The sequence below is a fragment of the Clytia hemisphaerica genome, unplaced genomic scaffold, assembly GCF_902728285.1.
Source record: "Clytia hemisphaerica strain Z4C2 unplaced genomic scaffold, Clytia hemisphaerica genome assembly, whole genome shotgun sequence".
NCBI lineage: Eukaryota > Metazoa > Cnidaria > Hydrozoa > Leptothecata > Clytiidae > Clytia > Clytia hemisphaerica.
Window position 1 is genome coordinate 266,511 of NW_027103874.1, and position 27,811 is coordinate 294,321.

A 27,811-nucleotide genomic window follows, 5' to 3' on the forward strand; every position below is an offset into this window, starting at 1 on the left:
ACCCCTCTCCTTGAGCTCTTCAATCTTTCCTTGATTTCTAAGATCTTTTCTTGCAGGTCTATCATCGAAATCGAAAGATTGAGCAGCGCAAGGAGAGGCTCCGCCGAAATACGCGCTCGCTTTTTGCTGTGAAAGAGCCAAAGTTGTTTGAACTCTTTCACTTGACCCACCTCTTACCCCTCTCCTTGAGCTCTTCAATCTTTCCTTGATTTCTAAGATCTTTTCTTGCAGGTCTATCATCGAAATCGAAAGATTGAGCAGCGCAAGGAGAGGCTCCGCCGAAATACGCGCTCGCTTTTTGCTGTGAAAGAGCCAAAGTTGTTTGAACTCTTTCACTTGACCCACCTCTTACCCCTCTCCTTGAGCTCTTCAATCTTTCCTTGATTTCTAAGATCTTTTCTTGCAGGTCTATCATCGAAATCGAAAGATTGAGCAGCGCAAGGAGAGGCTCCGCCGAAATACGCGCTCGCTTTTTGCTGTGAAAGAGCCAAAGTTGTTTGAACTCTTTCACTTGACCCACCTCTTACCCCTCTCCTTGAGCTCTTCAATCTTTCCTTGATTTCTAAGATCTTTTCTTGCAGGTCTATCATCGAAATCGAAAGATTGAGCAGCGCAAGGAGAGGCTCCGCCGAAATACGCGCTCGCTTTTTGCTGTGAAAGAGCCAAAGTTGTTTGAACTCTTTCACTTGACCCACCTCTTACCCCTCTCCTTGAGCTCTTCAATCTTTCCTTGATTTCTAAGATCTTTTCTTGCAGGTCTATCATCGAAATCGAAAGATTGAGCAGCGCAAGGAGAGGCTCCGCCGAAATACGCGCTCGCTTTTTGCTGTGAAAGAGCCAAAGTTGTTTGAACTCTTTCACTTGACCCACCTCTTACCCCTCTCCTTGAGCTCTTCAATCTTTCCTTGATTTCTAAGATCTTTTCTTGCAGGTCTATCATCGAAATCGAAAGATTGAGCAGCGCAAGGAGAGGCTCCGCCGAAATACGCGCTCGCTTTTTGCTGTGAAAGAGCCAAAGTTGTTTGAACTCTTTCACTTGACCCACCTCTTACCCCTCTCCTTGAGCTCTTCAATCTTTCCTTGATTTCTAAGATCTTTTCTTGCAGGTCTATCATCGAAATCGAAAGATTGAGCAGCGCAAGGAGAGGCTCCGCCGAAATACGCGCTCGCTTTTTGCTGTGAAAGAGCCAAAGTTGTTTGAACTCTTTCACTTGACCCACCTCTTACCCCTCTCCTTGAGCTCTTCAATCTTTCCTTGATTTCTAAGATCTTTTCTTGCAGGTCTATCATCGAAATCGAAAGATTGAGCAGCGCAAGGAGAGGCTCCGCCGAAATACGCGCTCGCTTTTTGCTGTGAAAGAGCCAAAGTTGTTTGAACTCTTTCACTTGACCCACCTCTTACCCCTCTCCTTGAGCTCTTCAATCTTTCCTTGATTTCTAAGATCTTTTCTTGCAGGTCTATCATCGAAATCGAAAGATTGAGCAGCGCAAGGAGAGGCTCCGCCGAAATACGCGCTCGCTTTTTGCTGTGAAAGAGCCAAAGTTGTTTGAACTCTTTCACTTGACCCACCTCTTACCCCTCTCCTTGAGCTCTTCAATCTTTCCTTGATTTCTAAGATCTTTTCTTGCAGGTCTATCATCGAAATCGAAAGATTGAGCAGCGCAAGGAGAGGCTCCGCCGAAATACGCGCTCGCTTTTTGCTGTGAAAGAGCCAAAGTTGTTTGAACTCTTTCACTTGACCCACCTCTTACCCCTCTCCTTGAGCTCTTCAATCTTTCCTTGATTTCTAAGATCTTTTCTTGCAGGTCTATCATCGAAATCGAAAGATTGAGCAGCGCAAGGAGAGGCTCCGCCGAAATACGCGCTCGCTTTTTGCTGTGAAAGAGCCAAAGTTGTTTGAACTCTTTCACTTGACCCACCTCTTACCCCTCTCCTTGAGCTCTTCAATCTTTCCTTGATTTCTAAGATCTTTTCTTGCAGGTCTATCATCGAAATCGAAAGATTGAGCAGCGCAAGGAGAGGCTCCGCCGAAATACGCGCTCGCTTTTTGCTGTGAAAGAGCCAAAGTTGTTTGAACTCTTTCACTTGACCCACCTCTTACCCCTCTCCTTGAGCTCTTCAATCTTTCCTTGATTTCTAAGATCTTTTCTTGCAGGTCTATCATCGAAATCGAAAGATTGAGCAGCGCAAGGAGAGGCTCCGCCGAAATACGCGCTCGCTTTTTGCTGTGAAAGAGCCAAAGTTGTTTGAACTCTTTCACTTGACCCACCTCTTACCCCTCTCCTTGAGCTCTTCAATCTTTCCTTGATTTCTAAGATCTTTTCTTGCAGGTCTATCATCGAAATCGAAAGATTGAGCAGCGCAAGGAGAGGCTCCGCCGAAATACGCGCTCGCTTTTTGCTGTGAAAGAGCCAAAGTTGTTTGAACTCTTTCACTTGACCCACCTCTTACCCCTCTCCTTGAGCTCTTCAATCTTTCCTTGATTTCTAAGATCTTTTCTTGCAGGTCTATCATCGAAATCGAAAGATTGAGCAGCGCAAGGAGAGGCTCCGCCGAAATACGCGCTCGCTTTTTGCTGTGAAAGAGCCAAAGTTGTTTGAACTCTTTCACTTGACCCACCTCTTACCCCTCTCCTTGAGCTCTTCAATCTTTCCTTGATTTCTAAGATCTTTTCTTGCAGGTCTATCATCGAAATCGAAAGATTGAGCAGCGCAAGGAGAGGCTCCGCCGAAATACGCGCTCGCTTTTTGCTGTGAAAGAGCCAAAGTTGTTTGAACTCTTTCACTTGACCCACCTCTTACCCCTCTCCTTGAGCTCTTCAATCTTTCCTTGATTTCTAAGATCTTTTCTTGCAGGTCTATCATCGAAATCGAAAGATTGAGCAGCGCAAGGAGAGGCTCCGCCGAAATACGCGCTCGCTTTTTGCTGTGAAAGAGCCAAAGTTGTTTGAACTCTTTCACTTGACCCACCTCTTACCCCTCTCCTTGAGCTCTTCAATCTTTCCTTGATTTCTAAGATCTTTTCTTGCAGGTCTATCATCGAAATCGAAAGATTGAGCAGCGCAAGGAGAGGCTCCGCCGAAATACGCGCTCGCTTTTTGCTGTGAAAGAGCCAAAGTTGTTTGAACTCTTTCACTTGACCCACCTCTTACCCCTCTCCTTGAGCTCTTCAATCTTTCCTTGATTTCTAAGATCTTTTCTTGCAGGTCTATCATCGAAATCGAAAGATTGAGCAGCGCAAGGAGAGGCTCCGCCGAAATACGCGCTCGCTTTTTGCTGTGAAAGAGCCAAAGTTGTTTGAACTCTTTCACTTGACCCACCTCTTACCCCTCTCCTTGAGCTCTTCAATCTTTCCTTGATTTCTAAGATCTTTTCTTGCAGGTCTATCATCGAAATCGAAAGATTGAGCAGCGCAAGGAGAGGCTCCGCCGAAATACGCGCTCGCTTTTTGCTGTGAAAGAGCCAAAGTTGTTTGAACTCTTTCACTTGACCCACCTCTTACCCCTCTCCTTGAGCTCTTCAATCTTTCCTTGATTTCTAAGATCTTTTCTTGCAGGTCTATCATCGAAATCGAAAGATTGAGCAGCGCAAGGAGAGGCTCCGCCGAAATACGCGCTCGCTTTTTGCTGTGAAAGAGCCAAAGTTGTTTGAACTCTTTCACTTGACCCACCTCTTACCCCTCTCCTTGAGCTCTTCAATATAATATTGGCTTACCCTTTGTCTTGTGTTTCCCATTGTGTTTTGGATATTTTCCCTCCTTGCATTTTCAAATGGTTGTCTGTTTTTTTTTCCTGTAGAGTTGAGTCTCCTGTGCATGGCTATTCCATCTTATTGGTTGAGCTGTTTTCTGCCTTTTTTAAATTAATTGAATTCTTCTTTTGATTAAATTATTTGACGTCAATTTTTTTATTTGATTTATTGATTTATTTTGATACGTCATTCAAAGAATTTTGTGAAAAGTCGCCAAAAATTGTTGCCTTAACTATCTTCCAATTAACACCATTTGTTCTAGGTCACCTGGTATCTTCCCTTGTTCTTTTTCCGCAGACTATTTAAATTTTATCATTTTTCTATCACTTTTTTACCGACATTGGGCTCTTGCATAAAATTTCCATACATGGGGGTGGACGAGCCTTTTCAAGTGAAAACAAATTTCTTGGAAAAGTGTAGATGCCCCCTGGAAAATAGCAAAATTTGCAAAAGAACCCTTAGAAAAATTTTTTTTCATGTCTTAAAGTGAGGGTGGACGAACTAAAATCAGTTGTTTATCCCCTGGAAATTCAAGAATGATTGTTTACCCACTGGAAAAATTAAAAAAAACACTTCCGCAGACCCCCCTGGAAATTCTTCTCGGTAGATCCCCTGGAGATCATGTATGGTCATAATATGGAATGGCCCATTGTTTAACGGGCGTTCCTCTTGTTGATTTTCACCTGGAATGCGCAATTTTTTTCGACCCGGCGTTAAGAATGTTTTTAAGGGAAAAGAAGTAGAATCGGATGTCATCACTTGTTATACCGGTTGGTCCATAAAAGAAAATGTTCCCTGGACCACAGGCGACTCTCAGATTCTCAGTTCTATCCATATTTATCAGGGAATTTATTCGTTTGGCCATATAGTGGGTAAGAATTTCCTAATTTTGGCAAATTGGAATAGAAATTTTACTAATTTTACAAAAAAAAAATAGGGTCGAAAATAATCAGACTTCATTTAAACGGTAAATGTCTTCCTGATTTCCTAATTTTGAAAAAGCCAATTTTTTCGTCGCACATACCGTCACTTGGCAAGCCTACTGCCCCTACCCACGCTGGCGGCCAAAGGGGAAAATGTTCGCTGCGCAACATCTTATAATAAACAAAAATGATAGCAACAGTTAACTGCAAGCAATAAAATAAGAGGGTTAGGCTAGACAACTGTATGTCATAACAAGTAAAACAAAAAGAGAAAAGAAAATGACTTACAGACATTTTAGTCGATGATATCTGCTGGACTTGCTTTTCCATTCTTGCTACCACGAATAATGAAATACTTTTGTGAAATGTTTTTAACTGTTTGAAAAATATTTGACGTCACTTTTTTTTTGATTTTCATTGACGTCATTTTTTAATCAATTCAAAATTTCGTCATCTCAGCAAGATGAGTCAACGATCCAGCTCAAAATTATGAGAAATAATATTCTATTGACTTTTTCTTGCTTGTTTTTCCCAGGGTATGTGAAAATGAAGTCCATAGACACGACAAAGATGAACGATAAAAAGACCAAGAAACGCGCTGATCAATATAAAGAAATCACCCAGAAATGGAGAAATGATTTTATCACAGAAATCAATCAAGCTCGAGAAACACGTAGCAAGAAAGGTAGAACTCATCGAATTTCATTATTGTATACCTTATTGGCCCTTTTTACGTCGGCCCTAATTTAACGCCTGCCCTTTTAACGCTGGCCCTTATTACGCGGCGAGCCTTAAAATAACGCCAATAAGGGCCGGTGTAAAAAGGGCCGATAAGGTAATATTACATTGCGCCCTGTTACATTGATTTTGGACTATGTATTCTCTCCGGACGTCTGGGGGATACCTAGTCAACTCGCAAACATTAACTATGATATCGGGGTGTAATGCTTTAAAACTGGTTTGGTCAACTCATTTTTAGTGAAGTTCCTATAAGTTTTCCATGCGTTCATACAGAAATTGCATTTCGTTGAAGTAATTTCGCAGTTGAAGCCCAAACTTTTTAGTTTGACGGACGGAGACAGAGATTGCATTTTTTGTTCTTTTTTTTCAGCTTTTCTATATCAACGTTGCATCACTTACTCGTGCGTACTTCCCGCTGAAGAGATTGCGGACATTATTATCGAAGAGATAGTTCCGGTCATTTGCGGCCAACCACAGGGTATACCGGTCAATTTTATTTGTCGGAAATTGGGGCATCTCATCTATAACCGTTTCACGTCAAAGTATAAAGGAGAAGCTGGGGTCTCGGAGAAGGTAAGTACATATAGTTTGTTTTATTAAGTTAACTTCTGATCCGTCGACGCCCTTTTTTGTCTACGTTGTAACATTTGAGTTCCCTTTTTTTTCTTCTACGGGTGGTCCTCCCAAAATCAACGCGAGAGTAAATAATGAGAGAAATTTGATTTAAATAAATAGTCTTTTCAAAAAATTGAAAAATGCGTTTTTTTATAAAAAAAATTAAATTAAAATGTACAACATTTATTTATCTCTAGCGTATGCCGTATTTTAAAACGACGGTAAAAATATACACAATTCATAACAAAAAACAAATTTGATCTACTCAAGCTCTCCATCCTGAGTTGATTCAAGGACTTCACTTCTATCGTATGCCGTATAACAACAATAAAAATAATATACACAATTCATGACAAAATACTAATTGATTGTCTCCCTTTAAGTATCTCTCGTTAGCCTACTCTAGGTCTCCATCTTGAATTGAGTCAAGGACTTCACGGTCAGAGAGAAAGAGCTATGACATAGTTTACTCTCTCGTGGAATCAGCTATTTTGAATTGTCTCTATGTGAATTTGGGCAAAGTGATTGTCTGGTGACACTACAAGGATGTACTGAAGCTTTGTGTCTTGAACTTTTGTTTTAACTCAATCCACACTCTTTCATACCATTATCTGACATTTGATAACACTAACAGAGCTCCAGTCGATCATATAAATCTGTGTTCCGATGATCTTTTGATTCACCCTTCTCTTTTTCAATTGCACCATTTGAACACTCATATTTTCATAACATAATCACTTTTAAGCCATTTTGATGTGCAGCAATTTCAATCTTCTTTCTCTACAACAATTTGCAAGCTCTTTCAGAACACTGTCCGTTTTCTTTGCTAGGATATTTTCCTTTGTGTTGAAGTAATTAGGGAGGAACTTGTCTTGACATTGTTTTTCCAACGATTGAAGCATATCAATGTAACATTCACCAATATTCCGCTTGGCCCAATAATCTTTCCCCAAATGTTGTTTGTCTTCGTTCATCCAAAATAAATGATGCTTTGGAAAGATAAACAAAATATTATGATTATATGAGAATATCTGCAATCTGATTGGTTAAAAATAGTACAACATATCTTGTATTTTACATGTATACAAATATGATTTGACAAAAAGATGGCCCTTGCCTAACTTCAATTCACTGTACAAAATATTATGATTATATCAGAGCTCATGATTACTTGGCGTCCGATTAATGACAGGCAGCCATTTGAAATACAAGACAGACAGGCTTAGGACCATTCAAAGCGGGAAAGTGGAAATACAACTTTTTGTGACACCGCGGACGGTGTCTGTGGGTTCTTGAACAAAGGAATTGTGCCCTTCTTTCTCTCAGAAGACGTTCCATAAAGGGCTTCTCCCCTTCCTAGAGTATTCGGCATGGTCTTCGATACTACCAAAAACTTAGACATTACAGATGTAATAGTTCATTATAGGTACTCAAGTGAGCGTGGTAAGATTAATTTTGCTGTTTGGTGTTAATCTACAGTAGAGTCTCTTGTACCTATGTAACTCAAATGTCTCCTTAACTAAAACAAGTTACTTCGTACCTTCATTTAACAATATCTTATAAACCTTACTCTATAAATCGAAATTTTCATAACCCAAACAAACTTGTGTCCCCCTTGCGTGTTCGAGCTATGGAGACTCCACTGTATTAGGAAGAAGTTTTGCTTTACCAGTACGTGAGTCCTACACCTGCCTGGAAAATGAATTAATTTTTACCTTGAATAAGTAGGTAGAGATTCCTTTCAAACCATGGTCGGATTGCGATTGCCAGGTCATGAAATCACGCTTCAATATCTTATGACATATTCTCCGACACTCATCAGCGCCATCTATAAACTGCATCAGAGATGTGACTGCTTTGGAAAAGGAAATATACCAAAAACGTTCGTGTTTTGGCACCAAAATAATACCTGCTTTTTTAATGTTTTCAATTTGTTCTGTTGAAAGGACTTTGCGTGTTTCTGGTCGAGGCCAACCATAGATTCCAACTGGTATGTTAGTTTCAATGGAAGCTGATAGATCGATGCTGATATCGTGTTTTTCATTTGAACAATGATTTAAATGTGTGATGATCATGGTAATGGCTGGTCCCGTTGGAACACACTTTAGTTGGATATCCTCTAAAAAAATATTAATCATTGAGAATAACATAAAGGTGACTACGATCTAAAGGTATATACTTTATATACAGTAATTAAGATTATTATTTAAACTGGAACCCTCAGCCCCTGACCAAAGAAAAGTGATTTGATGCCTCTCCACCCAATTTTAAGTGAATCAAGAATGAACAAGGAAAATGTATTGCCTTCTGGAAGATATCATCAGAATAAGGACCTTCGAATCGTTTTCAGCCGGGGCGACAAAACCTAAATTTTGTACCTTGTGTATTTTCTTATCTGATGATCAAATACGAAATGGATTATGGAATTTCGTTATAAAAAGTTTGGCCACTTACTTCTACCATTTAACGCGTTGAGAATTTTCTTATACAAATCCTGCTGTACCCATCTAGGTATGAGCTCTTTGTTATGAGAAAGTCTCGTCAAATTGTGAGCTGCAATGTTTGAATGTTCAGGAGTACAATATCCATTTGGTATGTCAATTCCATCATTATCAATATCGTTCCAAACTTTGACCATTCCGATATGCTTATCCAATGGCTGGAAAGCATGCTAGATATGGAGAATGTATAGAAAATCTTTACAGAGAGAAGAAGACTTGGTATAGGATTCCTAACTGAGAATTTATATGGATTTCAAACACATAAATTGATGAAAAATTAGTTTGAAAACATATGCTATACTATTTATTAACTGTGTTAAAATGTAATAGATAAACACCGCCTAAAGCTATCGTATAACACGAATTAAAAGTGAGAGTAGTACACTTACTTTAGCTAAATCATAACTGACAGTTTTCCCATGATGTTTGAAACTGTGAAACTTTTGTTTGAGAACGATATTAAAATCAAACTCATCAGCTTTGACGATCTTCGTTTGAGTCGATGTGCTTCCAGCTGGTTGGATCGTTGCAGAATATATTTCTCCATACTGCTGTTTGGTAACATCTGCCATTATCTTATTGAGTAAATTCAAGACCAGAACACGAGATTTTCGACGGTCTGTCCGTGTGACTACAACCTTTTCCATGTAGTACGCTTCTTCCAGGTACAGTTGTAGTTTTTCGTTGAGTGACTCTGGAGCCAGTGGTGGGGGTCTGTGGATTGCATTATCACAATGATTTTCAAGTGAATTGATAGTATGGAATTCGTCAGCGCATGTCAAGCAAGGATAGAATTGATATAACATCAGATGGCTTTTGAGAATATTTTTGTCACGATACCAGTTGTCGCAATATGGGCATTTGAAAGCCATACCTCTATATTCTTTGAAAGAGAAAAGTAGATACGGTATCAGAAAGGAAGTTATATTTAAGGAGTGACGGACGGGGATGGTCTCAGAGGTCTAAGCCACTAGCGCCATTAAATTACATTAAATTACACTTTGTCACCCTCGCAATACAAACTATTTTATCGCGACACCATGGCATGAACCCCCCCCCCCAGCCCGCAGGGGGGGGCTACAACCAAAATTTTTCTGAAAAAGGCTGGGGGATTTTTTTTTTAATTTCAGGGTGTACCTATGATCTCTAGGGGTACCTAACTTTTATACAGTAAGGTCTGGGGGCTGGGGAACTAAATTTTATATCTTGCTTTTATCTAACTATCATTATTCTTTTTAATTATAAAAATATACAATTTTTTCATTTCTTGACATATACTCAAGTCACAGGGAATAACAATCACAGGGGGTACCTACTAACGTCTGTTGTTTGGGGGTACCTAAAATTCAGGGGGCACCTATTTTCTTAGGGGTACCTAAACCCCTGGTCCATGCCATGGACACTCATTAGGCTATTAGAACGGCTTGGGTGTATCCCCGTTGTCCAATTTGGCAAATTTTCACTACCACACACACCATAGCGTCAGTCCAAAAACTTTCTTATTCAAGAATGGTGGTACCCGATCTGCACTTGGTTCAGGTCCGGGCTATTGCGAGCGAAGATAAATTCACTAGTCAACTGAATGACAATACTGAGTGTGAATAAAGCCCTGACCACCTTGATAACGGTCAATTCTTAACACACTTCCCTATCATGTCTCAAATGCTAAACATTATTGAGATTATAGTACGGTTACTTAACGTGAACGGAAATGCAAAAACTTACTTTTCTTGTGGTTCTTCTGTTTGTCTTCTTCTATTTGTTTCTCTTTTTTTTCTGTGTACAGTGTTGTTAATCGTTGAACGTTTGTTGATTGGTATTGCTCTGTCTTCTCTTGTTCTTACTCCCGTGTTTTCTGATTTTTTTTCCCCTTTTATAGCGATTTTATCGATGATGTAATATTTTATATCATTGTGGCGTGTATTTTATTTGGTTGGTACATGTAAGAATTTCATAGATTTTCCCCTTTGAAATATGTCCTGGAATTCCCTTTTCAGGGAGGTTTTTGCGGGAATTTTCAAACAGCCTCGCTGGTTTGCTGGTATAATCGAAAGAAATATCTTTTATAGGCATAATCGTTTTCCACAACCCGTTAGATTAGAAACTTAAAAAAGTCCATTGGCTTTAAGTATGTATTCTCTTTTGCTACAAAATGGAAACCATTTTAGTACTGTCAGACTCATTTCCTTTAGCGTGGTTTCCATATGGTATCAAAAAAGTTTCATGCATTCTATTTATTTTCCTCAACAATAAAAGACATAACTGTTTTAAGCAAATCAAAATATAGTCGAATCGATTCCATCTCTGTGCGAGCTCAATTCAAGACGTTCAAAAATCAATAAGACATTTACACGAATCAATATATTATTAAAACCAAGGGTAAAGTGTGACATGTTCTTATGAATAAAAAGTAGAAAAAAGCTATAAATGGCTTCATCTCAAATTACCAAGTATTGCACTGTTATTGTAATCGGGAAATACCAGAACAGCAGGCAAGGGGATTATGAAATGGAAGGGGATAGTCTAGTATTGAAATAGGTTATAGGTTGAATATAATTGTGTTGTGGTCAAACATTAATTACCCATACTTGAAAGACAAATATACAAATCTAGCAGTATTTTAATCAGTTTCAGGTCAGACAGGGGATCTATAAAGTGTAAATTGAGATTAAAATGACACGAAACAACCTTAGAAAATTCCCCTAAAACATTAAACTTGTTAGACCTACCTGGAGGTCCTATAAATCAACCTATGTTCAGCCGTCTGTCCAACCGTCCGTCCGTCTTTTAGTAGCTTTTCTCGGGATTCCCACAATGTTGCAAAATGGTGGTACCTAAACATACTTATTAACAATCCCTTAAATATGAAAAGTCCGTTTTTTTCAGGAAGACTGTTTTTCCGATCGAAAATTCTCGAAATATGCCAGAAATCACCGTTTTGCGTATTTTCATCTTTGTCGTTTTTTCGCGCGAACACATCAATGATAGCAAGGCAAAGTATTTAGCGTTTTTGATTTTGAAATTGAATAATTCTTGTTTTCGGAGCTATTTCAAAATCAACGGAACGGCCGATTATAGCCGGATAGATTTCTTGAATTCCTCGAGTTTCACTTGACTTTTTTTATTAATTTTTCTCTGCTAATGTAAACTACAATACCTTAACCTTTAGGCACCGCTGTTTTTTAAAACTGTACGCGCTGCTGCCGCTGTTATTTTCAGGAAAATGGACGGTTTACGGAAAAGGTCATAAAATCTGAACCGTACAAATTCAAGTAAAAAGTCAACCCATTTAGAAAAGCTAAGGATCTATTTTTTCAGATAATACCAAAAATACGCCTCATCACCCTTTTAAACCTGCCTCAAATCAAAACAGTAAAAATTCCATGTTTACGATTTTTTCACTTTTTTTCTTTTTTTTGACAAATTGAATGAAAAAAGTGAGTACAAGGTAAAGATTGGTCCCAGAAAAATTATTTTGTTTTAGTTTATGTTATAAGCCACTATTATTGTGTGAAATTTCAGGGCTGAAGAAGCTCATTTCATCTCAGAATCTAAGTTTCGGTGAAGCACACTTTTCCACCAAAATCGACACTCTGGCCACAACAGGTAAATTAAGTGGTCCCGTTGCTCTAAAATTGGCCCTGCACTTACCCTAAGCCTGTAAAATTACTACCATAATCATAACTGACTCTCTATCATGTAAATTCAAGCAATAAAACACCAGAATAGTGGAAAAACTGAGGCAAAACAGCCCTGAGTTGTTGGAGCTAGAGATAGGCATGTATGTCAGGAAATACCCCCTAAAACCCCTTCAAACCACATAGAAACTGCCAATAAAGGTTCTCTATCTCATATAATGATATTTATATGCTGAAACCAAGAAAAAAACAGACATAAACATGACTTTTCAGTCCAAAAATCCATCAAACACCCTCTGTCCACCACTAAAACGATGTTTTGTTGACATTTGAAAAATACACCGACATTGAGTTCCGATATCTCGAGATGTATAAAAGCAGGACCCGTAAAATTTTGAATGAATGAACCTTCACCCCTATCCTGTCTGCTAAATTTTACAGAGTAGAAAAATTCAAACTGGTCTTTATTTTATTAAACTTTGAAAGGACCCCAGTATCAAAACGTACGTGGTACGTCTCTCGGCCTGTATATATGACGTACGTGGTACGTCTCTCGGCTTCTAAAGGTTAAATGTGACTTAGTTCAATCTTTGAAAATCATAAATCTCGGAATTTTCTCAAGAACTTTTCCACGCATTTTCCTGATTTTTTTACTCAAAAATGCATATTAGCATGCCTGGTATTTGTTTGAGTCCGAATTTTCACGATTATCCGAAAATTCCTAAAATAAGCTGGAAATGTATTTGCGTTTGTATAAAAAAGGACAAGTTAATGGCAGATATTTCCCTTTTATTGATCGTAGGTGCAACGAATTATGGAGGAATACACAAGCTCTGAAGAATGGATCGACAAGAGTTTATTACCGAGACAAAAATGGAAAGAAATCAGCCTTTCGCTACCTTACCTTGCTTCCGAACAAGCTTTACCCAACGTATGGCCTACCAAGCTTCGAGCAATGGTAAGAGAACTTAATCACAACATTCTGAATACATTTGTTTCAAATAAGACAAGAAGCCGAAGCGGCATGAAGGCCCAGCGACATAGCAATAGTCGAATGTTTGTTCAAAATGCCTACACTTCGTACCAGAAGTCGAAGTACAATTGATTATTGATTATTTGTACTTATTATTACAAGGCGCCGTTTCTTCTAAAATAAACTTGAATTGAAAAAGTGCTGCTTCTTCAAAAACGGCAATACTGCACCATGTGCAACAACATGCTAATGAAAGGTCCGATGCTATTGTTTGAATATTTGTACGTATTTCAAAATAATTCTAGATCCTCGTCAGGGTGAAAGCTACCTAAATGTCTCTTTAAATAGAATAGAATTAGAACTAGAACTAGTATCTTGAAATTACTTTCCATCAATTTTTCATGAATTTTGGAACCTTCGAACAGGTGAATATTTTGAACGCCAACAGGCGATTACACAGGTTTTCAGAAGAATGGTATTATCAAAAGAATGGTGTGGTGTTCGTAATGTTTTACTCTGATATATTATGTAAGCTTCTTTTTCTTTTTAGGCATCCAGTGTGCTTCTAGATATCCTGAAGAAGGTCGCTGAAATCGACACCAAAATGTTCGTCAAATCAAATTTCACAAAAATCGAACAAGCGCTCAGTCACCATCATGAGCTAAGTGGTGGTCCTAACCGTATTGGTGTGCTGAAATTCCACCCTGTGGTCGGTCGGCTGTTCAAGAGTTATCTGTCCCAGATGGGTGAACTATCCTTTGAAAGCAACAAACTACCAATGCTCATCCCACCCAGACCATGGACAAATCCAACATCTGGAGCATATATGCTGCTACATTGTAAGGTTTTTTTTAAAATTCTGTTAGTTAAGAAGTTATCCACCCCCATTTGATCAAGTAAGGCTGTGAAAAAAATGGTATAGAGAGGAAATATGACTTAGTAATCCAGGTACATGCTAGGTACCAAAAGCTCTTTTGAGTGGGGGTACTAGCTTTGCGAAGTTACCGGTATGGTTCAAAAATCGACCCTGCAAGAGACTGAATTTTGCCCCATTCTTGACGTTTTTACCAGCTTGGGATCGCCTTTTTTTCCGAATTGTCAAACAAAATTATGGTCATGTAAGGTAGTCGACTTTCAATATTCATAATTTTTGGATCCATTAGAGACTCAATCATTGTTGTACCACTGAGAAACTTTCGAGAGTGTAAAAAAGGGACCCTTGTTGCTCGAGGGTGTAAAAAAGGGGCCCTTGTTGCTCGCACATACCCAACCCCTATTTTGTATTTTCTTAACTTTCTCCCCGCACATGATCGCTATGCATAAACTAGTGCAGTGAACGTGACCTTTTTGTATGACCTCCCACCGCCCACATTATAACTGGATAGTGAACTGAGTTGTTTTTCGCGAACTAGATTACCTTTAATATAGACGGGGATGAAGGATCATTAACTATATTATTGGTTTTCCTGCGATAGGATGGTCTTATATTCAAGCTGAATGATATACAAAGATGTGTAATAAAATAAAAGTCAATTTTCATCATAAACAGCGTAAACCTCGACACAATGCCGTCCTGCACTTTTATCCTCATTGATATTCAGTAAATCTTGACCCCACCAGATTCGTATCTCCTCATCTTTTCGAACCACTATTTGTGTTTTGGGTAACACCTTGTACAATGTCATACGATAGAACTTCTGTCCATTACGATGATTGATAAAGTAGTAGCCATCATCGCGTAGCTTGAAGAATGGGAAAAGGATTGAGTTGTCTTGTCGTGTGACCACAGTCCCAACGTAAGTGCTGAGTACGCTATCAGTTATGAAGCATCCCCAATCGCTTTTATATTCCGGTTTACTTTTATCACATGTGACGTAACCACTCTTATGGACCAATGTGATTTGTTGGATTTTCCCTGCTCGCTTCATGTTGAATTTGCCGTAGTTGTCTTCTTTTGTGCCGTAACACGTCTCACCTTGGTATTCTAAACAGCCTGCAGGGTTGTTTGATGAAGGATAGTCGCACCATCCTTTGCTTTCAACGTATTTGAGGTTAAGGGGGCATTGAAAGATGAATGTTTTGCCGTGTGCGCATTTGACGAACTCGTTGCAACTGTCCGGCATTGCTAAGGGTGTGTCCGTTTCGTAGATTCCCCGGTCTTCACAGATAGTGTTTCGGTTGTATCTTTTGACTACGAAGATTGGACATAAATATTAGATAAAGTCTGGATTCTTTCTCGGCCAAGTGGTTATTAGAAAATATTCCTTTCATTTACTGATAGGGCATTCTAAATCTAATAATAAAATTACGATGGACTTTCGTAATTTGCATTTAAGCATTATATACAGGTACGAGCCGGGAAGTATCTTATCCATTTGGTGGACTAATTTTCTTGGGGTTTTTCTTGTTCCTTATGGTAATAAGAATATTTTAAGCTTCTGGGCCACCTGGATTTCTCACCTGGGTATCCATAATGGCGGATTTTTGGTCATGTGACCCCTGTAGGCAAAACTGAAAATTCTTCCAACCCAAATATAGGCATATCATATATCAATCGATCGGAAATTTGATACTGATTAATTTTGAGATACAAAGTTGGGTCTGAAAACTTTCCTATCTCGAGATATAAATCACTTTCGTTTTCTCAGGTTTGGCTGCAGTTGTAGGCGGGCTTTCATGGAGTGAGGCAATTCTTTTAGTCATATCTCAAGAAATATGCTTTTAAACATATCAAAACTTTATGTGCTCCTGGAAAAGGCATTACAAATTGTTTGTGAAAATTTTCAAAAATTTTGCAGTAAAAATGTGTATTTTACAGACCAGAGTACAATTTTCTTACCGTCGAAAAAAGATCTTTTTCTCTCAAAATTGGTCTTTTTGTCTGAAATGAATTAGTGAAATGATGCTTAATAAGATTCTTTATATTATACTCAGAGAGGTGACTGGGGAATATATAAGGGCTAAATGTGTCTGGTCAGCACTTTATAAGCATGTTTTTTTGGTAAGATTAGATCCAAAAAACGGCGAAACTTCCAAGCTATTACTCAAATATTTGACAAAGTCTCTCATTGTATCTCGACATTAAACAAAGTTGAACCTTATTCTTTAGTTTGACACTTGCAAAGAATCAAGAATACATGTAAATCGCTGTGTGTATTTTACAGACCAGAATTAAGTGCTTCTAGGTGGTTATATTGCCCTAAAATGTTTAGACTTACCACGGATAAACCCGAGCTGGAGAATTTTACTGAGTAAATTAAAGTAAGATCCTCTAATTCCTATATCTTTATTATTCATGCATGAAACGAGAAATCTGTGTAGCCTGTCTTTGAGACTTCGAGAAGTGCTTAGAAGTTCCAGAACTGCGTAGCTACATAAGCATAAAATTTTGATGAAATTAGACTGGCTTTGAGACCACTAAGCCTGGATAGCTTTGTATGCACCAGACGTCAGACTTTGAATTATTTTCCTAAAAAAGAACAAAGCCCCAAAGTTTTTATTTCTTGCAAGCTTGCTAGACACTAGCACAGATATGTCGCACAGTCAATGAACTGTCCACCCTACGACCATCACATGGTATGGGTTGGTCCTAGCAAAGTAGCTTTTACTTCATTAAGTGAAACACAGCACCGAGTTGGAGTTAGTCCTGATCTCCTAGACGACGGTCAATACTTGGTACACTACTGCGCCTTCACATGAGACAAAATAAATGACATAAAGGAAACAATTATAAGAAATCTACCTACAAAAGACCAATTAAATACAAAGTATTAATTGTAAGAACATCAAACAGTTACACAAAAGTACAAACATAAAATCAATGCCAAAACGGCATTAACACATAACTGGACGTCTATCTTCCATTGTGTCTTTGAAGCGAGCTTCGTTGCCGCCTGTATTTTAAAATTGCTATAAAAAATCCGTTGATATTCCGTCACAATGCTATTTTTTGAATTACTTAGGTAAAATGATTGATAGATAGCTTGATAGTTTGAAAATCTATATATTAATGCTAAAACGTGTGTGTTTACAACGTTATATAAAAAGTTTTCGAAAGCTCTACAAAGCCTCCTCTTCATGGCGTTGAACTTTTTTCTCCTTTCTTTTATAAAATCAAAATCTTATCATCAATCAGCAGCTATCTTTCTTCCGTCGGGTTTTTTTTAGATGTATAGTGATTTGCTGGATTGGGACACGCAGCGTGCGACGCTGCGCATACGGCTAGCTACTCTCAAGTCACAAATAATTATTTTCAATTTTTTTTATAAGCTGAAATGGAGAATTTCAACTGCGTTTATACTTTTGAATAACTTTTGTCATTCCAATAGCATACCGTAGCGAATCTAAAAATAGACATTGATTTTTCTGTTTGACCAAAATTCAATCCCGTCAACCTTTGCGTCAATTATGCTTGCACGCAAATTACACTCAATTACAAAGAAAAAGTTATAAACTTCACGACTTTTGAATTAAAACAAAAAAGGATTGTGGGATTGAATTTCGGTCAAATGAGAGGGACAAGCTGGAGTTTTTACAAGCTCTTATTTGATTTGGTTGGTCGTTAAGATGTAATAAAAGAATCTTATTACTTTTTCTAAAGAAAGCGTCATCTCTGTCACTTTAAATGACCAATTAGTGAAGTATCTTGTAAAAAATCCAAGGCATCTCAAATGAGAGAAGTAATAATCGTGACGTTTGCACGACGACGCGCTATTAGTTTTTTTATTGACTTGAAAAAAAAAAGTATGCCAAAGTTGTGAGCCTGTGTCATAAGAATATCATAATTTGAATCCTATACTCTCAATCCTATATACTCGATATTATTTCATCGGAGTTTTGAAAAATGACGATGATTTCGCATCTGTTTATCTTTGTTATGATATAGATAAAAGACTGGAGAAGAGTAGAACAACAGAGACTTTGTGTAAGTTTTGACGTTGTTGGCAAGGTATTCCCAAGGTAGATCATCAAAACCTATTGTTTCATTTTATGTTTTAACGAGGCAGCAACGAAGCTAGCAGTGCTTACGAAGGAGAAGGATGTCCAGTCGTTCTGACAAAGCCACAGAGACCAGATGATTCTAAAACTTTAAAACCTCATGGGGGAAAAGGAAAATGGGACCACCATCAGCAAGCCATGTCCGAAATAAATAAGAATTTTAAAATCAAGATTTCTTAATATTATACTTAGATTTTTGTAAGAAAACGGGGATATTTTGGACATGTAGCTTAAAGCATTATTTTATATGGCAATAACTTCTTTAAAGCGCTTTAAGTTAAAATTCATACAGTCTGACTTCTTCAACTAGCTGAAGGCGTTGTGTTGCATTCATGTAGTTAAAGTGGATATACAATGATGCATTGGACCATTATACGCCTCTTATAATTGTAACAGTAACCAGAATAGCCCCAAGCAGGTTCACAAATATGGCTCCATCACTAGGCTTCCTACAATGGCATAGGATTATCGCCTCTCGAAGCCATATTATGCCAACGTTTTTTGGCCCTACAGACAACACAGATTCTAATCCCTCTAAATCTCGTTTCATGCATGAACAATAAAGATAAAGGAATTGGAGAATTTTGACGGATTAACTCAGTAAATTCTCAAGTTCGGGTATTTCTGTAGTAATCCAAAGCGTTTTAGAACAAGACAAGCTCCTAGAAGCACTTAAATCTGGTCTGTAAAATACACACTGTAACGATTTACATTATTCATAATTCTTTGCATTAGTCAATCTAAAGAACAGAAGGTTCTCGTTTAATGTTGAGATGCAATGAGAGAATTTTTCATTAATTATTTGGAAATTTCACCGTTTTCGGGATCATGTCTTACCGTAAATCATACTTATAAAGTGCTGACCGGATACATTTAGCCCTTACTTGTTGCTAAGTACCCCTCTGAGTGAGATTACGAAGAAGTGATTGGTTCTAAACCCTATTGGGAAACATTTCGCTCATTCATTTCAGACAAAAAAGGCCAACTTTAAGAGAAAACGATCTATTTTCGACGGTAAGGAAATTGTACTCTGGTCTGTAAAATACACATTTTTACTGCAAACTTATTGAAAATTTGCACAAACAATTTTTAATGCCTTTTCTAGGAGCACATATTAAGTTTTGATATGTTTAAAAGCATATTTCTTGAGATATGACTAAAAGAATTGCCTCACTCCATGAAAGCCCGCCTACAACTGCAGCCAAACCTGAGAAAACGAAAGTGATTTATATCTCGAGATAGGAAAGTTTTCAGACCCAACTCAAAATAATCAGTATCAAATTTCCGATCGATTGATATATAATATGCCTATATTTGGGTTGGAAGAATTTTCAGTTTTGCCTACGGGGGTCACATGACCAAAAACCCGCCATTATGGATACCCAGATGAGAAATCCAGGTGGCCCAGAAGCTTAAAATATTCTTATTACCATAAGGAACAAGAAAAACCCCAAGAAAGTTAGTCCACCAAATGGATAAGATACTTCCCGGCTCGTACCTGTTTATTATAGTACAAGACTTGCTGTTATATATAATTCTGCTTACTCTATCCGATGGTATTAATCATTTTCGTTTAATTTAACTTTGAAAAATTGTCAATTTATTGAGCTTTGTTTATGACGTCAGTTTTTTGGGCATTAAAAATGTTGCCAGGCCCAATCCGCGGGCTCCCTCTCAAAATAGTTTCGAAATCCCATCTACTTTCAAAACCAATCACATGCGGTTGCATCCCACGAATAATGCTATGGATCCTTAAAGTTGCCCCCCCCCCAACAATTAGAGTATTTGATGCAAATCAAAATTTAACGTAAATCGAAGGAAAAAGAAACTTACATTGTGGCTCAGGGAGCTGTGCATTGTTATAGCCTGTAAAAATGAAAAAGAAAAAAGGGATTATCAAAAATCATCTTTCATGTGACGATGTTATCTTGAAACCTCTTTTTTACAATTTTCGTGCATTGAACATTTACTTGAAAAACAATTTCGTTTGTCTTGAAGGGACGAGGGGACTTCTTTTACGTAGATTTTTAAGTGACGGGACATGAGAAGGTGAAAAATAAAAGCGACAAAATAAAATTGTATTTGCAAAAATAAAAACTCACCAAGATAAAGAAGACAGAACAAGATTCCATACTTTAAGGTACCCATGATGTATAAAGAGTGTTTGCTGGTGTTTTTGAAGATGTCTGAAGGTTCTTAATGATTAACGACGTTTTTTTACTGCATGCTTTAATTAAAAAGAATCTTCAGTATTTATACAGCGATCAATCCACTGATCAACTTTATTTATTGCATAATTGCATTTTATTATGCGGTGGGTGTAATTATCGTTAAAATAAATTTTGATGAAGTTTTCGCGTTATGTTTGATTAAATTGGTTGTTTCTAGACAACCACAAGTTTTTCCGTTCTCGTTTTTCAATCCTCCTTGTTTGCGGTTGAAAGTTACATATTGCTTTTTTCAACGTCAATTTGTTGAAATTGCGTATAGAAACTGTATTCCAGAACCCGACTGCAATCCAATTCAAAAGGTGTTTTGTGTTCAGGATAGGAGTTAGCTACTGGCTAATAACCAAATATGTTTCCGCTGAAGGAAGAATTTGCAATTTGTTCCTCTTTCCATACACACACATTTTTTGTTAGAAAGTCTTATCTGAGCCCGCTGATGTCTGAATTGTCGTTTTTTGTACAACTTTGAGACTACTGCGCGGGAATCATCTGAAATTCCATCGTAAACTTTCAATTTTCCCAATATTCATATCCTTTTAATATCCTATCTTGTGTTCTCGTCTGTAAAATACACACCTACAAGAAAATTTTGGACAGTCAACAAGTGAAAAAAACGGACGCAGTGCTACACGATTATATATGTTTTCACGTGCCTTTCCAACTGTCATGTTGATGACGGACTTTCTTGACATACGCTAACACGAAAAGCAAACTTTCTTGGCACAATTATCGATCAGAACAAGTCACAAAGGAATGTATGCAATGTGAAAGAGTTTTCCAGCTGCCTTCGGTTAGACTGCGTCTGATGATTGAGGCCAAAATAATCCGGGAAGCTAGAAGTTCTGATTCGATCGAAGTTGGTGTTTGCTAATAGTACATAACCACGTAAAGACACATGAAGATGTCTTGCGAGCTTGAATCTTCTCATAAGCCAAACCTTTACTTGACATAAATCAGCACTAAAAATTTACTAAAAAATCAAATTACTGCACTTCAAAATTGAGTACTGCTACTTGGCACAGAGCCAATCTGACAGGTACACTACTGGTCACAGTTTGTAACAAATTTTCAACCCTTTGCGCATCTTGATTTATTTTGTTAGGGAAGCAAAAAGCGAAGACACTTAAAAATACAAGGTTGACGATTTCTAAAATTTGGTAGATATTGAGTGAAGGAAAGTGTTCTTCCTTTCTGGTGTTTTTTATATATTTTTCTATTCTCTCTACTTTACACAGCTGATCTTGTGCGAACAGTGACGGGACAATACAAGCTGAACCAATTACAATCGGCCGCTGAAGATCACCAAATGGATAAGATTTTTGATTCGTTGAATTACCTTGGTAACACGGCATGGAAGATCAACGAACCTATCCTTGATATGATGATCACGCTATATAACACGACTGGTGATATTAAGCTTGACATTATTGGACCCAACCTTCCAAATATCGAACGCGTCAATGCTAAGTATGTATGCTTTCTTTTTGTATCAAATTTTCCCTTTAAAGTGATAAAAAATGCCAGATTCGTTAGCCTCTATTTTGACTTGTTTTTCAGTATTTCATTTGAAATGGAAAATGAACTTTTCAATTCGATCCGGCTATTCAGATTCTCATTGCGGACGAGTTCCAATAAGGTCGAAATGTATATGCTGCTCTGCGATCCAAATCTCCTGAATCTAGTCGGATAGCAATTTTTTCACACATGGGAATTCAATCCAGTCTTCGTCAGCTGGAGTATTGGAGAAGAAGAAAAAGTTTCACAATGCGAAAGCACAAATGACACGTTTTGTTTGAGACACTCTCTTCTCTCTTTAAATTTCCCAACGTCGCTCCCCGCGTATTATCGGCCTTTTGACGCTAACCGAGAGCGTCAGATATTACACTCCGTCGTCCATCAGTAACGTAAATAAAGCCTAGGATACACAGGGGACGAGATTGTGAATTTTGTTGTCTCACATTTTTCTCATTTCTGTTGCAGGCGTAAGATGACTTGGGAAGAGCGGAAGTCACGGCAACGAAAGAAGAAATTGTACCACGAGCTTTTTGCACTACGCATGGATATACTCTACAAATTATCCGTCGCTAATCATTTCCGAAGCGAGACATTTTGGATACCGAGCAACTTGGATTTCCGTGGTCGCGTGTACCCGATAGCCCCTCACTGCTCGCATATCGGTAATTTGAATATTTTTTCTACATGTTTGATCATTAATTAATCGGTTAAAAAATTTTCTTGCTGGTACTTTTTTATGTTTTTGAACCTATTTTGTGTTCAATTAGTCAGAATTTTTCTATATTGTTGCTAAGTTGAGTTCAGCTTGAACAACTTTTGACGTAAAGCACTCTTGAAATGACTGAATCTGCTTTCTCAACTTGGGCAAAACTCCCAACTTGTTCACACTTTAAGTTATTTTGCAATTTCAATTTCCGCCATTCCTCGATGGAAAACCCTCGTTTATTTGACATCATGTTTTTTAGGAGATCATCGACCCGTGTTAGAGCACCATTTCTTCCCCAGAAAAATTCTATCTTCCTTATACTCCAGCAGTTTCTTTGTGTTTATCATGCTCTGCGAAACTACCAGATCTGGTGAAATCAACCCAGAAAAGGTTAAATTGAACCTTCGGCGGGAAAAAGGATATTCCATCCATTCGTCTCTTTGAATTTTAAATTAACCGGGGGCGATTGTATTTTCTTTCTCGTGGTCTTAACCTCTTAACCTCACCTCGCACTGAAGTCAAATAGTACCATTTAAAATGAAACCACTTAAAATAGCGTGGTACGATCGGCTATGACTCACGGCTCACAACAATTACTATTTTATTTTAGGAAGTGACATTTCGCGATGCCTACTGATGTTCGCAGAAGGTAAAAAGCTTGGACCGAATGGTTTGAATTGGTTGAAAGTTCACTTGGTCAACATTCATGGGCAACTCAAGAAATCTTCTCTTGAAGAAAGGATAAATTATGCCGATCAACATTTGGAAGAGATCTTCGATTCTGCAGACAAACCTTTCGAGGTACTTTGAGATTCTAGTATTCGAATCATTGTCCCCGAATAGTTCAAATTTATGTAACTTTAACTAGATATTTGAAATAACCATTTTTCGATAAGTTTTAAGTTTTTTACTTCCCTGATTCCATTCTTTTATATTGAATGAAAATATCCTGGGATTGAAAGGTTGAACTGCACCGTTAGGTGTCGTGAATTTAACCTGTTTATACCCAGCCTTGGTATTGTCTTTTACAGATATAGTGGTTGGTTTAACCCATTTGTTAAAAATTATACTACAATAATGCAGAGTTAATATAACATCTAGCAGATTAGAAAACTCTGGCCGTTTTTAATTCTTCTTTGGATAGACTTTACTAGACTCAATTCATTACGACGTCCTCTATCTAAAACATTTCAGGGTGAAAAATGGTGGCAAGGTGGTAGTGATCCGTGGCAAACATTGGTTGCTTGTATAGAGGTCACTAAAGCGATACGATCGGGTGATCCAGAGAATTACATTTCTCATATCCCTATACAACAAGATGGATCTTGTAATGGTCTTCAACATTATGCTACCTTGGGACGAGATGAATACGGAGCTAAGTGAGTAGTTTGTTCCTTAGGATTTCTGTAAATATTGCTTCTCTGAAAATTTTCTATTTGCCTATCCGATTCCCCTTAATTTTCTATCTAATTGCCACACTCCCCTCGCATGGCATAGGTTATCCCAGGTTAAGGTACATTCACTTGCCAAGTGAATGACAGCACCTGAGTACCTCCTGGATTGCACTCAAGGCTGATACTAACCACATTACTGTGTCTCTTAATGCAAAAGAGTTTAACACATATTTGGTCTCAATTTCGACTATCTTTTTTCTGCTGCTTTTTCTATGAATAAAATACGCTTCTTACTTCTTTTTCACACAGACAAGTGAATCTTTCACCGGCAGATCGTCCAGCAGATGTTTATTCAGAAGTGGCATCACTCGTGGAAAGTGCTCGTCAAAAAGATGCAGACAGTGGTGTATTGATCGCTCAACAGTTAGATGGTGAGAGAGGATGCACTAACAACTAAAATCTCAAAATCGCTAAAATTTATTTGATCGTTACCGCTATTACCTGACAAAGTATTCTTAACTGACGTGGGACTTTAGCGCCAATTATTTTTGAAATCGTATTTGGAAAGTAAATACGCTTGAAAGTAAATTGACGCTCTCTAATTCACGTTCTACTATTCGATAAGCTCCCTTATTCAATGAAAACCCAATTCCCCTTGAAGATCGAATTAGTGAGAGCAAACTTTACATAGATGCACATCTTTAAACCTAAAAAATACGAAGCAAGAGAAGGCTTTATTTCATTATTTCACTCCAACATTATATTTATTATCCAAAGACAACAAGAAAAGGATTAACTTTTGTGAAACACCTATGTTTCTTTAGATATTATTATTAATTAATTAATATTATTATTGCCGTGGTAGTAACAGTCTGTTCCTCTAAAGAATCGTGCATTGTAACACGCATGCGTAATTTGTCGTTCTCTTTCTATTTTAGTAAATGTAGGATTCTTTAGATAAGTAAAGCAACCAATAAGCGGAATTATTTTCCTCGTTCTAGGCAAGATCAATCGTAAAGTGGTCAAACAGACGGTGATGACAGTTGTGTATGGTGTCACTTTCGTGGGTGGTCGTTTACAAGTTGAAAAACAATTGAAAGATATTGGAGTAGAAAGTGATATCTTATTTAAAGCTTCAGTATATGTTGTTCAAGGTGTCTTCAAAAGTTTGACGGAAATTTTCACCACAGCTCGGCAGATTCAGGTATTTTAGCACCGTCAATCCATTCATTTATTCATTCAGCCTTGCCAATTAATAGTACTACTTTATACTGTAATGACGATTTAATAATCTGAATGAAAGCAGTAGCCTTATCTTATGAATTTGTCTACCCCATGAATGAATGAAGGTTTGAATTCGTTAGCCAGATTATTATCTCTATACCTTTACACATAGTAATACGCTTATTTTCAATACTACAGGACTGGCTGACAATATCTGCCGCACAGATTGCGCTAACAGGGAATTGTGTTGATTGGACCACACCTCTTGGTCTGCCCATCATCCAACCGTACCATAGAGAAACCACAGAGAATATCAGTACACCTCTGCAAATCGTCACCACTACGCAATCGTACGATTACACTCAAATACCGCACCTCACTAAACAGAAAGGTGGTTTCCCGCCAAATTTTGTCCACTCTCTGGATTCGACCCACATGATGATGACGTCATTGCGTTGTCAAGACAACCACCTAACATACGCGTCCGTACATGATAGTTTTTGGACGCATGCTATTGATGTAGAGAAGATGAATAAAGTAAGATTGAATCAAAGTTTCTTTTCCTTTACAATACGCCATGTACCAATAAATTGCTCAAATTAACCGGAATATCCAGGACGGTAGAACCCATGATTGTTAACAACTAACCATCCTGGCCCTTCGGAAAAGGAAATACATACACTTGCTATCGCCGAAAGGGTCGACGGGCTATCTGGTATTTTGACTGGTGCCTTAATAATAAAACTTGAACAAAGTTAATTCTGCTTTATTCACTTTCTTCATTATTTCAGTATTGCCGGGAAGAGTTTGTGGCTTTGCACAGTCTTCCAATACTTGAAGATTTAAAGAAACATTTTGAAGAGAAATATGCTGGTTTGCCGTGAGTAACTTCTTTCTATTATTAACTTAACTTATTTGTCTTTAAATAAGAGTGAGATCGTTTGCTTACTCATCAACTTTATATCACAAGCTTTTTGTCATTGGTTTGACACGGATGTGGAGCAAGATCGGTCAGAAAGATGAAAAGAAAAACATTTTTTTTGCTTATATCAGCAGAATATAACAATAGGCAGACACTAGACACGATGGCCAAGTGGTCAAAGGCGTCAGCGTCTCAAATCAGGGGTTCGTGGTTCGAATCTCCGCTCCTTCCAATGTTCCGTTCATAGATAGCCGAGCCGGCTGGCCGTGGACCCCGTGAAAACAATCGAAAGACTGTCTAAAAGTCCTAGATTACTGGGCTATCCACGTAAAATATCGACTCCATCTATCTATCTACTGTCCTAATATGAAATATGTGTCTGATATGAAACGGGAACACTTATGTAAAAATAAAACCTTTAATAAGGAAAGTCTGTTGTCCAAAAATAAAGCATTCGGTTAGCATACGCAAAGTTGCTGTTTTAACCTCTTGATCTCGACACAGTACTTTATCACTTCAATTTAAACTTTGATTCGGCTAGAAGAAAGAAACTGTGATGGAACTGCAATTTAGTTTAAAGCTTTCAATAAAAAGGCATCAATAATACGTCTTTGACGCATATAATTTTTTTGGTTTTTATAACAATGTAATGAAACAATTCTTTGCGAAATTTTCCGGACTTTTCTTTCTAGATTAAGGAAACCTCTGAAAGACGGACGTACTGTTGCTCATTTTGATGCTTTGCCGGATAAAGGTACGACCGATTCATTTTTATCCCTAAACAATATTTACTCTTTAAAGCTACGGGTTACTTGAGACATTAAAATGCTTTCCCTTCTTTGGGGAACAAAAATTTGATTCAAATTGGTCCCGTAGCTTACGAAAATGCAAACACTTTCAGTAGAACATAAAGGGCGTGTTGGCATGTGGCATCTCCCTGAAAATTTGTTTTCGCGAAAGTCAAATCTTTGCAATTTTTCCCAAAAATTAGAAAGAAATTCGTTTAATATGGTGGAAATCATCAATCTGAAAATATACTTAAAAGTAATGCATATAAAGATAAAAGAAACGGTGTATTTCTTCTCAATACTTTAAGTTTATTGCTTACGCATTCATCAGTTAAAAGTGATAAATTTTTTGAATGTACAAAACCAAATTATCAACTCTAACAGCGATCTTTTTTTATTTTTCAGGTTCTTTTGTCCCCGAAAAAGTCATCGATTCCGTTTACTTCTTCAGTTGAAAGAGTAAAAAAAAAACACAAAAAATCAGACAAACAAAAACGTAAGAAAAGCCTTTATATCATTTTTTATGGATTTATATACTTGATTAGGTAGTGTAAATTTATTTTCGAAGAACGTATTTTTATTTTAAAAGACATATGCTATTTTCCATAACATACAAAATGTAGCTTTAACCTTTCCAGCGCGCAACTTTTTAAATTTTCACGCTGTCAGCGCGCAACATTTTTTCAGAAAATAGACATGTTCAGTTATTTGATCATAACTCAAGAACTAGGAATCTTTAGAAAAAAAGTAAGGTATCCCTGAAAAGCTACATAAATTCTACAACTTTTAGACCAAGTACCAATCCAAATAAAATATTCCAACAAAAATGGTAGCATCACGTAAACCACACTTTTTTTTTCACGTTTTGCGGTAATGTCACTTTTTTTGCATTTTG

General features: G+C 37.6%; 3 protein-coding genes across 3 annotated transcripts; 1 reads left to right on the plus strand and 2 right to left on the minus strand.

The window, feature by feature from the left end:
* Positions 1-5,211: 5,211 nt before the first annotated feature.
* LOC136808344 (DNA-directed RNA polymerase, mitochondrial-like) lies at positions 5,212-27,545 on the plus strand. Its single transcript, XM_067064875.1, has 14 exons — positions 5,212-5,358; positions 5,785-5,987; positions 12,971-13,126; positions 13,692-13,980; positions 21,603-21,834; positions 22,348-22,544; positions 23,199-23,389; positions 23,783-23,967; positions 24,292-24,413; positions 24,984-25,186; positions 25,405-25,743; positions 25,998-26,086; positions 26,821-26,882; positions 27,322-27,545. Exons 1-14 carry the CDS (start codon positions 5,220-5,222, stop codon positions 27,369-27,371), a joined length of 2,457 nt encoding a protein of 818 aa, XP_066920976.1. The 5' UTR covers positions 5,212-5,219; the 3' UTR covers positions 27,372-27,545.
* On the minus strand, positions 6,138-10,402 carry LOC136808345 (cyclic GMP-AMP synthase-like). Its single transcript, XM_067064876.1, has 5 exons — positions 10,256-10,402; positions 8,920-9,413; positions 8,484-8,700; positions 7,745-8,148; positions 6,138-7,018 (listed from the first exon to the last, which is right to left on the minus strand). The coding sequence occupies exons 2-5, from the start codon at positions 9,400-9,402 to the stop codon at positions 6,770-6,772; spliced, it is 1,353 nt and encodes a 450-aa protein (XP_066920977.1). The 5' UTR covers positions 9,403-9,413; positions 10,256-10,402; the 3' UTR covers positions 6,138-6,769.
* Positions 14,611-20,441, minus strand: LOC136808346 (uncharacterized). Its single transcript, XM_067064877.1, has 3 exons — positions 20,242-20,441; positions 19,973-20,005; positions 14,611-15,332 (listed from the first exon to the last, which is right to left on the minus strand). The coding sequence occupies exons 1-3, from the start codon at positions 20,285-20,287 to the stop codon at positions 14,671-14,673; spliced, it is 741 nt and encodes a 246-aa protein (XP_066920978.1). The 5' UTR covers positions 20,288-20,441; the 3' UTR covers positions 14,611-14,670.
* Positions 27,546-27,811: the final 266 nt, after the last annotated feature.